The sequence below is a fragment of the Oncorhynchus kisutch genome, linkage group LG17 (genome assembly GCF_002021735.2).
Source record: "Oncorhynchus kisutch isolate 150728-3 linkage group LG17, Okis_V2, whole genome shotgun sequence".
NCBI lineage: Eukaryota > Metazoa > Chordata > Actinopteri > Salmoniformes > Salmonidae > Oncorhynchus > Oncorhynchus kisutch.
In genome coordinates, this window is record NC_034190.2 from 33,495,547 (window position 1) to 33,508,627 (window position 13,081).

Genomic DNA, 13,081 nt, shown 5'->3' on the forward strand with positions numbered 1-13,081 from the left:
TATGGGTAACAGGGTTGACATGTCATGCTCAGCCAGCTCAGTTTTCCACCACAAAACAGCAAACACAGTAGAACCAGCTCACCTGCTTTTACACTATGATTTGACTATTAGATGTTCAATGTTTCTTTTGAAAAATATTTTAAAAGGAACAGTTTCACTTAAAAAGAGAGTTCAGTTCACTTAATAACAGGATTGACCTTAAAATGAGGGACAGATGTAAATGAATCACTAATTACACTAAATGACTTTGTCAAAGCAACAAAATAACTCGAGCTTTTCAATTAGGGTGAAAACTTGGACAACTGTGTGGTGACAGAGGGTGCACGGAGGGACATATCAAAATGCTGGATTTTGGCACTTTAGTGTGTCTTTATTCATGTAGAAAATAAATGTGATTTATTTAATTCCCCATGTGGTCTATATTAAAGGGCACTTAATTTAACAAAACAGGCTTTTAAAATGCAATATTGGGGCACAATTTCTACTTGAAATATCAAAGGGATGCAAAAGGCACTATTGTCAATGGGAGAGCCAGGAACTTGGAAAAGTAGGATAAAAGTATGACAAACTAAGATTAGGGTTAGGGTTGAACATAAGGCTGGGCTAAGGTTAGGGTTATTGCTAGGGTTCGGGTTGAGCCAGGGTGTGGACCACAGGAGGTTGGTGGCAGCTTAATTGGAGAGAACGGGCTCGAGGGTAATGGCTGGAGCGGCATTAGTGGAATGGTATCAAATACATCCAACACATGGTTTCCATTCCATATGCGCCGTTCTGTTATTATGAGTTGTTCTCCCCTCATCAGCCACCTGTGGTGTGAACATGAAGCCATGGTTAGGGTTATGGCTGGGGTCAGGGTTGAGCCAAGGTATGGACATGGGACAAGAGAAAAGTGTGCAGAGACATGGTAGAAAAATGTAAACATGGCTCAACTGTAATCCTAATCCTTTTTTTCTCAGTCCCTGAATAGAATGATACAGTATTTCCATTCCATCAATACAAGTTTTGTTAATTGGAATTCCATTGCTTTTCATAGGGAAACTTCAACATCAAATGCGGTATTCCTGTCCTGATATTGTGAAATATTCCCATTTCTAATAGTACAAGTGTAGAAGGGTAGCCTAGAATGCTTCATTTAATTAGGCCTACATTTTTTTCCAGTCTTCATGTGGAATCTCAGAGAGCAATACATGTAAACTGTAATACAACACACTCTCAGTTGAAAGTTAACCTCCCCTAAATAAGATCATTCCATTATTGGTCGTTGTCTTTTCCAAAGTTAACTTTGCAATAATTTCCCTGAAAATAGTAGTCAGAGAGATACAGAAGAGGTTCATACACAGTCAATCAACTAAGCAAAACAGAACCGACTGCTTAATGCAACAAAAAAAAAATCACTGGTAAACGGCTTGAGTGGGACGCCTCCATTCATCCACCATATTTGAGTCCGCATCCTGCTTCTATGCAGGATGAGATTACAAAAAAATAAGTCTCGCGATATTATGACACGTACTCTTTAGTTACACCAGCGAATGAAATCACGCGAGGTTTCTATTCATTTGACTAAATGCCACGTCTGAGAACGAATACACACTTTTGAGATCTTCTGTTGGGAATAATTTATCTGATAAACCGTTATCACTGACCCGCAACATTGCAGACTGCCTATCCGTGCATAATTACAGCAGACTGGTGAGTTTAGGGTAATTCGTTTATACTGCAACATTGTCATTACCGCTAACAACTCCAATTACCTAAGTTATGTAGGTAACGTTTACCATTGTTCGCTATTGTACAATGCTAGTTAAGTATCCCGCCAACTGATTTTGCATGCAAATCTAAACTGCGACATCTGCATTCGGTTAATCGCATTCATAGGCAGCTATTGTTGATGTGGCTAACTTAGCTGTTAGCCAAACAGTTAGTGGCTAACTTGCTAGGCGTTAGGTACAACAACAATTAACATACAGTATGTTTCAAGCCATCTCTTTAATAACACGGCCTAGCTAAGTTAGTTACTCAGCTAGGCTACTAACCCCATTTGGGACCCTGGCCCTCTTCCTTAGTGTTTGACTCCTCATACGCCCCCTGTACGCCTATTGCCTTAGCAGAGGGCCATTATGCTGTTAGGTATAGCAGATGGGATGTTGATAATGTTAATTGTTGTCTAACTAGCTAGTTAGCCTAATATTTGTTCCATAAATAGCTAGCTAAAGCCATCCACTGTAACTACCCACAATCTAAAAACAATAAGATGTTGCTGTATGAAGCTAGTATTGCTGTACTATAGCAGCCTGTTGTAACCATAGATCTTCCCTTTGGGTGTCTGTCCCAGGTGAGATGATGGCCCATGGACGTCTGCTAGCACTGTTCACAGGAGCGGTGCTGTTGCTAGCCGCCCAGCTAACTGTTGCTCACAGTCACTCTCATGACCATGGGCATGCACATTCGCATGGGGGTGGCGGTTGCCATGGTCATTCCCATGGCGGTCAGAAGCTGCACCAGGGGGCGAGTAAGTGGAGTGCTGAGGCCAACCTGCCCCCAGCAGAGGAGTCGCACCACGGTCACGGACATGATCACTCACATGACCACGCCCATGACCATGGTCATGCTCACAGACATGACCACGCCCATGACCATGGTCATGCTCACGGACATGACCACGCCCATGACCATGGTCATGCTCACGGACATGACCACGCCCATGACCATGGTCATGCTCATGAGCACAAGGAGGAGAGTGGACACGGGCACACCCAAGGAGGGGAGAGGGTGAAGAGGCAGGTGGAGGGAGAGAAGAGGGACATAGTGGAGCTCTGGATGCAGGTATTGTCAGTGGAGACCTTGGAGCCAGGTATTGTCAGTGGAGACCTTGGAGCCATACATGAATGGACATGGAATGTGTTCTGGATATTTGATACGTTATTATTGTCCAGAACCTGTGCTACATTTAGATGCCCGTTAGTGGTCATAGCCTACCTTCAATCAAATCATATGCAAAATGTCATATCTTTGTCTGTCGGTATCCCTCCTGTTCGTTCCAACAACCTGACTTTCCCTGTGCAAACATAGGCTACCTATCTCTCCAGATTCAACGGATCACTGCTGTAGGTACAAAAGCAAACAAAGTTACTGCTTTCACTTTTCAACAGACATTTCCCTTTTGCCAGTGAGTCTGTTGCTAAGTTTGATGTCGAGTTCTATTGACTAGTTTGGCTTTGACAACTGGACTAGACAACCTCAGCAGTGTACTACCATTAACTTTCTGTTGGTTTTGACTGCAGAGCGAGATGTCTCTGTTATGAAGTTTACATTTTTATTTGCTATGTTCAACAGGATTAGGTTTCTTAGACACCGTTTTACCATTATTTAAATGTGCTGGTCAGCACAACTCAGGTGGTCAACTATTTAGGTACTGTCAATTGAATTGGACTGAAACTGGAATGTATATATTCGGCATTCAATTATTGAAAGGCTTGGAATCCAAGCACTTTTGTAGACAGGAAATAGCTTTTCCTTATTTGATGAAGTTCATTAGATTGGTTTGAGACCCTTGGAAACTCGGCACAGCCATCCTTATCAAGTGTGAGATTATTTTACCACACACAAGCACCCTGTTAAAGTGGTCCTTTATGACCTGCTGTCTATGTTTCTCTCTTATTGTTAGGCCATCGGTGCCACTCTGCTGATCAGTGCTGCTCCCTTCCTCATCCTTTTCCTGATCCCGGTCCAGTCCAATACAGACCAGCACCAGAACCTCTTGAAGGTGCTGCTGAGCTTCGCCTCTGGTGGCCTGCTGGGAGACGCCTTTCTGCACCTCATCCCTCACGCCCTGGGTTAGTGAACCTATCGCAAGTATTGCCACGGTACATTTCTTAATTAAGTGAAAGTAATTGATTGCCTATCTATTCTATTGAATATGTTTAAGTCTGATTCTGGGATTTCATCTTTACGCAATGATCAGTGAAGCAAATTTAAGCTCTAACATGAGCAACATTATTTTGATTTATTGGTTTGTAGTTAAAAGGATGTAGTCATGCCAGTCTGTTTCTTTGTCTGTTTTTTTCTTTCTCTCATTTTCATTCTCTCTTGCTTGTTTTCACAGAGCCTCACTCTAACCATGGAGATGAGGGACAAGGCCACTCTGACAGTGAAGAATCACAGTATCATGGCCACTCACATGGTATAGCTCCATCGTGATCTCTACATTTACCATCATCATACTATCCAGCATATCCATTACATACCAGTATTTAGCATGCTTCAGAATGACACTGACTCACTCTCTTCTACTCTGTATTATACTCTGTATTATTTATTTGCCATTTTGGCAAACAGCATGTCCCTGACGGTGTTCCTTATCACACCTGTAGGTGCTGCCCATGGTCACATGATGTCAGTAGGGCTGTGGGTTCTCGGTGGAATCGTGGCCTTCCTGGTGGTGGAGAAATTTGTTCGCCTGCTGAAGGGTGGACATGGACACTCCCACTCTCAGGGTAGGTAATACATTTTGATTTGAGTTTGTAGCACGGGCAAAAACAGAACAACAATTTGAAATGATGCATGTGCCCCTGCTATTTCAAGGCTACATCCATTCAATAAGAGCTTTCTTTACCATAACTCACATGCCTTGAAATGATCCCTCTGTTATGCAATGCATTTTTTTGCCTATTGCCCACTTCTGCCCTTGTCTATATATATCTATGTAATGCATGTCAATTGTTATGGAATATTTACATTTGTGTCATTTAGCAGATGCTCTTATCCAGAGTGACTTACAGGAGCAATGAGGGTTTTACAGGAGCAATGAGGGTTAAGTGCCTTAAGGGCACATTTACAGATTTTTCACCTCGTCGGCTCGGGGATTTGAACCAGCGACCTTTTTGTTACTGGTCCAACGCTCTTAACCAATGCTCCTAGATGAGGTTTTAGTAGCATAATTACACTACACTACCACACTCCACCCCCGGGGGGCAGCAGCTGGTTGGTTAACCTCTCTAGGGTATGTGGGATGCTAGCGTCCCACCTGGCCAACATTCAGTGAGATTGCAGAGTGCCAAATACAGAAATACTCATTATAAAAAAATCCGAAAAGATACAACTGTTTTACGTTGGTTTAAAGATTAACTTCTTGTGAATCCAACCACTGTATCAGATTTCAAAAATGCTTTACGGCGAAAGCATACCGTACGATTATTTGAGAACATAGCCCAGCAGACAAATCATCACAAACAGTAACCAGCCAAGTAGAAGAGTAACATAAGTCAGAAATAGAGATAAAATTAATCCCTTTGATGACCTTCATATGGTGGTACTCAGAAGACATTTATTGAATAAATTAATGTTCCTTTTCGATAAAGTCTCTCTCTATATCCGAAAACCTCAGTTTTCTTCTCATTTTCTTCAGTAATCCACAGGCTCAAACGCAGTCACAACAGGCAGACAAAAAATCCAAATTGTATCTGTAAAGTTCATAGAAACATGTCAAACGATGTTTATATTCAATCCTCAGGTTGTTTTTAGCCTAAATAATCTATAATATTTCAACCGGACAATAACGTCGTCAATATAAAAGGTAAGCAAGAAAGGCACTCTCTGGTCGCGCGCATGAAACACAGCAGGGTCCACTCATTTCGACTGCTCTTACGCCCTCATTTTTCAGAATACAAGCCTGAAAAAATTTCTAAAGACTGTTGACATCTAGTGGAAGGCATAGGAACTGCAATTTGAGTCCTAAGTCAATGGATACTGTAATGGCATTGAATAGAAAACTACAACAAACAAAAAAAATCCTACTTCCTGAATGGATTTTTCTCAGGTTTTTGTCTGCCAAATCAGTTCTGTTATACTTAGACATTATTTTAACAGTTTTGGAAACTTGAGTGTTTTCTATCCAAATCTACTAATCATGCATATCCTTACTAATTATGCATATCCTATCTTCTGGGCCTGAGTAGAAAGCTGTTTAATTTGGGCATGCTTGTCATCCAAAATTCCAAATGCTGCCCCCTACCATAGAGAAGTTAAGTGCTCTGCCAAGAAAATAAGTCTTGTGAAGCCTTGATAAGAAGGATCTGCAATCAGTTATTTTTTTGTTGTTATCCTTAGTTTTGGTTCAGGCCTTTTTGTACTGTTTTTGTATATATTTATTTTATCACCATGAACAAATGATAATCCGCTTGGGCTGGCCGACTCAGGTGTCAGGACGGAGCTGGCCCTGAAAACAGGTAAAGTGTCTCCTGGGCACATGCATATAACATGGTCCTCTCACATAAATGTGCACATTAAATCAGGTTGCAGACCATTTAGCTAGGCCTAGGACCCCTAGACCTAGTGAATGCAGCCAAATCATTAGGCTAGCGAGTTGGTTTCGTAACCCGACCTCTGGGTCCATTTTGAAATCTGGCAATTGATGAGATTTTCCTCTAGCCGAGAGCTGCTGTATGGTTGGGTGATTTGATGCCACTCTTCTACTTTTGGAATAAGGCAGGGTCAGTAAATCAAAGAGTTATGCGCAACATTTTTTTATTTTCTTTCCTATTTTCTCGTCTCCTATTTTCAGCTGCTCCTAAAGCAAAGGAGAGTGACGGGGAGAAAAAGAAGAAGAATGAGGGTGAGAAAGATTTAAAAGAAAACAAAGATGAGAAGACTCCAAAAGAAGTGGAGGAGAAAACTACAGGTAAGATAGTTGAATAATTGTCACTTAAGTTGTTAGTGGGCAGTTTGCCTTCACTGAAATGGCTCTTTTAAAATCTCAAAACCACTTTTGCTCCATGAGAATATTTACTTTATGACAACATTTCAGTTACCAGCGTCCCATCAAGCCAGTTTCTCTGTTGTATGTAACTATTGCAATGTTGTGATCATTGTCCACTCTCCCTTCTCAATATTAAGCAGGGCAAACTCTTTTTGGTGATTTCTGGTACATCAAATTAAATCGATCACAGCATGTTTCTGGACTCATTCAGAAGTTTTTAACCTCATTTAAGTGCAATACCTTTGCAAATGTATGTAGAAAGGTCAATTTATATTCCTCAAACTTAAATTTAAAATGATACTGTCGTGGCTTCCTGTTGACAAGACATTTGGATAAATATCCCAATGTCAAAACGGTTCATGTGTCCAAATCAATAAGTAATGATTCAACAGTTCCTGATATATTGAAAACATAAACAGTTTAAATAAGACATACTAAAAAAGAACATGTGCAAGAATAGTAATCAGATTACTTGTATTTTTTTTAAACGAGCACCTTATAAACTGCACACATCTGAGAATAATTTTTACATCACTGGTTAGAAGAGAATTTGTTGCGTCATCTAAATTCTAGAATGCCGGCTCGAAATTCTGGGAGTCTGCTGGAACGGGGCAGAAACAAATAATTTGCTGAGCAATTAACCGAAATGGCAATTATTTTGTTTCATAATTTTATTTTTTACTCCCTTTTTCTCCACAATTTTCGATCTTGTCTCATTGCTGCAACTCCCCAACGGCCTCGAGAGAGAGGCGAAGGTGGAATCATGCGTCCTCTGAAATATGACCCGCCAAACCGCGCTTCTTAACACCTGCCGGCTTAACCCAGAAGCCATCCACACCAATGAGTCGGAGGAAACACTGGCGACCGGGGTCAGCCTTGCAGGCACCCGGCCCATCAAAAGGAGATGCTAGAGCGCGATGACCCTCATTCTTTTTTTTTGTTTTTGGCCCCACCGGCCAAACTCTCCTCTGACCCGGACGACGCTGGGCCAATTGTGCGCTGGCCTTAAGGGACTCCCGGCCACGGCTGGTTGTGGCACAGCCCGGGAATTAACCCGGGTCTGTAGTGTTCTATATAAATATCATGTTTTCCGAGCTAAACTAACTACAATGACCACAATCCACTGCACGGCTAAATTAGTCCGGTCTGTGTCTCTTTTATATAGAGAGCAGTTTCTTTGCGAGGTATCTCTACCTGAAAATACATCATCTAAGTGATTGATAGTTGTCATTCAGCAGTCAAAAGTATGCCTTATTTACTTTGAAGAACTACAAAATAGTGTTTTGTCAGACAGCACAGGCGGCAGCAGCTCTATAGAGGTGAGATGATGACTTGGAATAAAATAGTGATCAAATAAAACAAGTAATATAAGTAACTGAAATATTTGATTTGAAGTAATGTGAATAAATGCGGGTTAATAAATGATAAGCAGTCATGGGCAGTCACTACCATCATGGGACTTGTATTGTTTTCTGTGTTACAGCATGCATAGTGCATTTCATGTTTTTTTTTTATAATCGAAACCGTAAATCGTGATAAAAAAAATGTATTTTTTAATCGAACAGACCTCCTAAAAGCAGTAATAGCTCTAGATATCATCGATGAGACAAGGATAACCCGGACGACGCTGGGCCAATTATGCGCCACCCCATGGGCCCTCCTGGTCGCAGCCGGCTGCAACAGAGCCTGGACTCGAACCCAGAATCTCTAGTGGCACAGCTAGCACTGCGATGCAGTGCCTTAGAACACTGCGCCACTCGGGAGGCCCTGCCATTAACTTTTATACAGAGAGCGCCCCAAATTGTCTCCCATTTGAGCTTAAAAATCCTGCGTCGGACAGGCACGTGTAACAAAATCAACTGTACCAAACTAAATATATGAAACTTTTTTTAAGCAATCGATTTAATGTATTTGTGATGACTAAACTTTTTTACAATAGTAAATGTAATTTTTACAACAATTATATGTATTTATTTGTACTTCAACCATGGAGAGAGTTAACAAATGCTCCTTAGCACAATTTAACCAGGTGCTCTAGACTAGAGTCCATAGGGTCTGTGCAGCAGGATGAGTGTTTGACGTCCCTATCAATATAGATATCAAGGTGTCGGGCTACCTGAACCTGGCTGCTGACTTCACACACAATTTCACTGACGGGCTGGCCATCGGGGCATCGTTCCTGGTGGGCCCAGCAGTAGGCACAGTCACCACTCTCACCATCCTGCTGCACGAGGTGCCCCACGAGATTGGAGACTTTGCCATCCTGGTCCAGTCTGGCTGCACCAAGAAGAAGGTAATGCACAAGCTTCAGCTTTTCACAATGATTGATGTTACACATACTGATGTCGGACAGGAAAGGGAAATGTTCTTGACTATGTACTGAAACATGCTCGGTACAACATCTGTCATGACGACGACACAAAGCCTATTGACACATGGTGGCAGCAGTAGGATTCGTGTCTTTTCTGTTCCAACAGCCTGTATGAGAAAGTCTCTGTAGGTAGAAATGTCCAGTGACAACTTCCTCTTTCCCATCAGGCTATGTGTCTACAGCTGCTGACAGCCTTGGGGGCTCTTGCCGGCACAGCCTGCTCCCTATTGGCTGAGGGGGTGGGTGCGGCCGCCACAGCCTGGATCCTACCATTCACTGCGGGTGGCTTTGTGTACATTGCCACGGTGACGGTTCTGCCTGAGCTGCTGGTTGGCCGCTCCAGTCTGGGCCAATCAGTGATGGAGATCCTAGCGATGCTGGTGGGAATTTACATGATGGTGCTAATCGCAGAGTATGAGTGAGACAGCGAGTCATCAAAAAGTAAGGGCGGTAGAGGGAGGGAGGGATTTAGAGGAGGAGCAGAAACCGAATGTGAGAGATGGATTTATACAATTGGAGGGAAAGATACTGATGGAGTTTAAAGGAGAGGGTGAGAAGATAAGTGACAGACATGGCTTTCACAGGACAGGACTAGGTTCCAAAGGGGACTTGAATGGGGAGTAGCATTTCACCACAAACCATCTGCAGGATGATGAGCAATAAGATATGTACTGTACAAAGTCCTCATCAGCATGTCTAAGTCAGTCTCGGTTTGATGACCTATCTAAGGCAAGCTACGCAAATGACTTGGGAGTTGTAGTTCATCGTCCATTTATAATTGCAGAGTTTATTCCCTTTTGGTCATAAAAAGGCTAACCAAAACAGTGTCCGTTTAAGTTGCCGTGAACTATAGTTAAAATTAAAATCAAGAATTGCAATCATACCAATATGTTTAATGCTTACTTTTGCCTTTAATTGTACTTGCAGAGATCACAGATTGAACACAATAGAACTAGACAGTAAAGTGGTTAGGGCATTTTTTTTCAGCGTTTATTTGGATCCGAGTATGTTAGTCTACAACTGGAACATTCCAATGAAATGAAAAGGGCATAATATTATAACGTATAGTCCATAAACCAGGTCCCCAAACAGCAGCCATCTTAGATACTTGACATATATGAGGCCAAGAGGCTCCTGAAATGTCATCAGCTTCTGGAATGTGACTTATTGGGAAACATGAATAAGCTGCTTTAGATGTCTACAGCACACGGCAGTTACTGACCAAGCCACTTGTTTGTAACTGTTGGATGCTTTCGAGTTGCATGAAAATCATGAGTTGTACCAGTATGTGACTATCTATTAATTTAATTATTACTCAATGGGTAAGTGATGTAAGCTGTGCTTAGAGGACCATTGGAGTATGATTAGCTTTATAGTGAATAAATTGCTTTAAATGTGCCCGTCACATGAATTACCTTCATAATGTGGAAGTACAGTAAATTCATGTATTTAGGGTGGACGAGCCATTTGGAAACTGAACCGATTATCCAGTGACAGGAATTGGGGAAATAGATACAGTCCTTCAAAACAAAAAATGTCTTCCACCCTAATTCATCTTAATGTGTCTGGAAGGAATGTTTGACTGAATGATGAATCCTCTTCTACTTTCGTTTAGTGTTAATAAGCTGCGGTAGCAGGTTTTGTTGAATTGTAACATTTATTCATTTTTATTCACGTGTACTATTCTTTTTTTTCTTGAATGGGTGTCTGCTTTCCCTCCACTCTTGAATAATACAGTAGGCCTTATGTGTCATAAAGACAATCAATGCTGTAGCTGTAATGTGGTTAGAAAGAGCTCCTTCACCCTAAACCATTCTGTATGTACACGACTGCATCTCTGGGCTGATTCCAAACCAACCCCACGCTGCTATCCCCATTTACCTTGTTGACTTTTTTGTTATGTATCTGAGATGGTTTGTATTGTCTATTGTATAGTAAGCTGCTTTACCTAGGCATTTGTAATAAGTAGGTTGTTTCCATCCAATGTATTCCTTTACATTGCCAGTCTTATCAGATGCCTTAAGTTGTCAACATTGGCTTATAGTTGGGTGCAATGGCTTGATTTGGAATCAGAGCTTTTAATCAGAGGGACCAAGTAAAATGGACTAATGTTAATGTGGTGGGTGGGAGATTTAGTAAGAGAGTATGGTGGAATTTGTGTTACTTTGTTTTCTTGACTTTTCATTAAACAATTAAGATTCCCTTATAGTGTAAACATTGTATTTTAATGGGTCTGTGTTTCTCATTAGATAATGCAAGAGAACATGAAAAATACAAGCAATTCAATACTTGATTAGTTTATAATCCAACCTAAGCTAGATATGGGGGGGGATGAACAACCGATCACACACACAAGATGCAGGCTAAGTGTGACTGTATTCTTATATATAATATACATACGCTAAGTGTACAAAACAGTAGGAACACATTCCTAATATTGAGTTGCACACCCGTTTGCACTTAACCACCTCAAGTCTACAAGGTGTCGGAAGCGGTCTACAGGGATCCTGGCCCATGTTGACTCCAATGATTCCTACATTCGTGTCAAGTTGGCTGGATGTCCTTTGGGTGGTGGAAAATTCTTGATACACATGGGAAACTGTTGAGTGTGAAAATCCCATCAGCGGTGCAGTTCTTGACAGACTCAAACTGGTGCACATGGCATCTAATACTATATATACCCCATTCAAAGGCACTTGACTTTTGTCTTGCCAATTCACCCTCTGAATGGCACACATACACAATCCATGTTTCATGGCTTAAAAAGCCTTCTTTAACGTGTCTTCTCCCCTTCATCTACACCGATTGAAGTGGATTCAGCAAGTTACATCAATAAGGGAGCACCGCTTTCACCTGGATTCACCTGTCAGTCTATGTCATGGAAAGAGCAGGTGTTCCTAATGTTTTGTGCACTGTGTATGTAACTGCTCTGCTTGAAATATCATAGTTAAACTTTCACGTTTACCACAAAAATGTTAACGAATTAAAGCAAGCCCGCATCTTTACTTGTAAAGTCATCCTCTAGTTTGATCTTGTTCTTGATACCATGTATTATTTTGAGGTGCTTTCATTGTCTATGGTAGGATCCCTATGCTAATATTGTTCAAATTCGCTAGCTAGCTATCCAACAACTGTAACGATGTGTTTGAGACAAGTGCTCATTGTGCAAATGTATGTTTTCAATAAACATTGTAGACGAAATATAGTTACATGTCAACAATCTAAGCCAACCCCGTCTGTTTTGTTGCTAAACAGCCAACCTGTCTATTGGAGAAGCAGTTTGTGCCCAGAGCCATATACACTGAACAGAAATATAAACTCAAAATGTAAAGTGTTGGTCCCATATTTCACGAGCTGAAATAAAAGATCCCAGAAATGTTACAAACTCACAAAAATATTATTTCTCTAAAATGTTGTGCATAAATGTGTTTACATCCCTGTTAGTGACCATTTCCCTTTTGCCAAGATAATCCATCCACATGACAGGTGTAGCATATCAAGACGCTGTTTAAACAGCATGATCATTACACAGGTGCACATTGTGCCACTCTAAAATGTGCAGTTTTGTCACACAACACAATGTCTCAAGTTTTGAGGGAGTGTGCAATTGGCATACCGACTGCAGGAATGTCTACCAGAGCTGTTGCCAGAGAATTTAATGTTAATTTCTCTGCCATAAACCGTTCCAACGTCTTTTTAGAGAATTTGGCAGTAAATCCAACCGCAGACCACGTGTAACCACACCAGCCCAGGACCTCCAGATCCGCCGTCTTCACCTGTGGGATCGTCTGAGACTAGCCACCCGGACAGCTGATGAGACTGTGGGTTTGCACAACCAAATAATTTCTGTACAAACTCAGAAACCGTCTCGGGGAAGTTCATCTGCATGCTCATCTTCCTCACAACAGTCTTGACCTGACTTCAGATCGACGACGTAACTGACTTCAGTGGGCAAA

At 41.5% G+C, this 13,081-nt stretch overlaps 1 protein-coding gene across 1 annotated transcript; it reads left to right on the top strand.

Moving 5' to 3' along the window:
- The first annotated feature begins 1,541 nt into the window (after positions 1-1,541).
- On the top strand, positions 1,542-11,331 carry slc39a7 (solute carrier family 39 member 7). Its single transcript, XM_020505516.2, has 8 exons — positions 1,542-1,689; positions 2,333-2,823; positions 3,665-3,833; positions 4,103-4,180; positions 4,371-4,493; positions 6,560-6,676; positions 8,851-9,047; positions 9,293-11,331. Exons 2-8 carry the CDS (start codon positions 2,338-2,340, stop codon positions 9,545-9,547), a joined length of 1,425 nt encoding a protein of 474 aa, XP_020361105.1. The 5' UTR covers positions 1,542-1,689; positions 2,333-2,337; the 3' UTR covers positions 9,548-11,331.
- Positions 11,332-13,081: the final 1,750 nt, after the last annotated feature.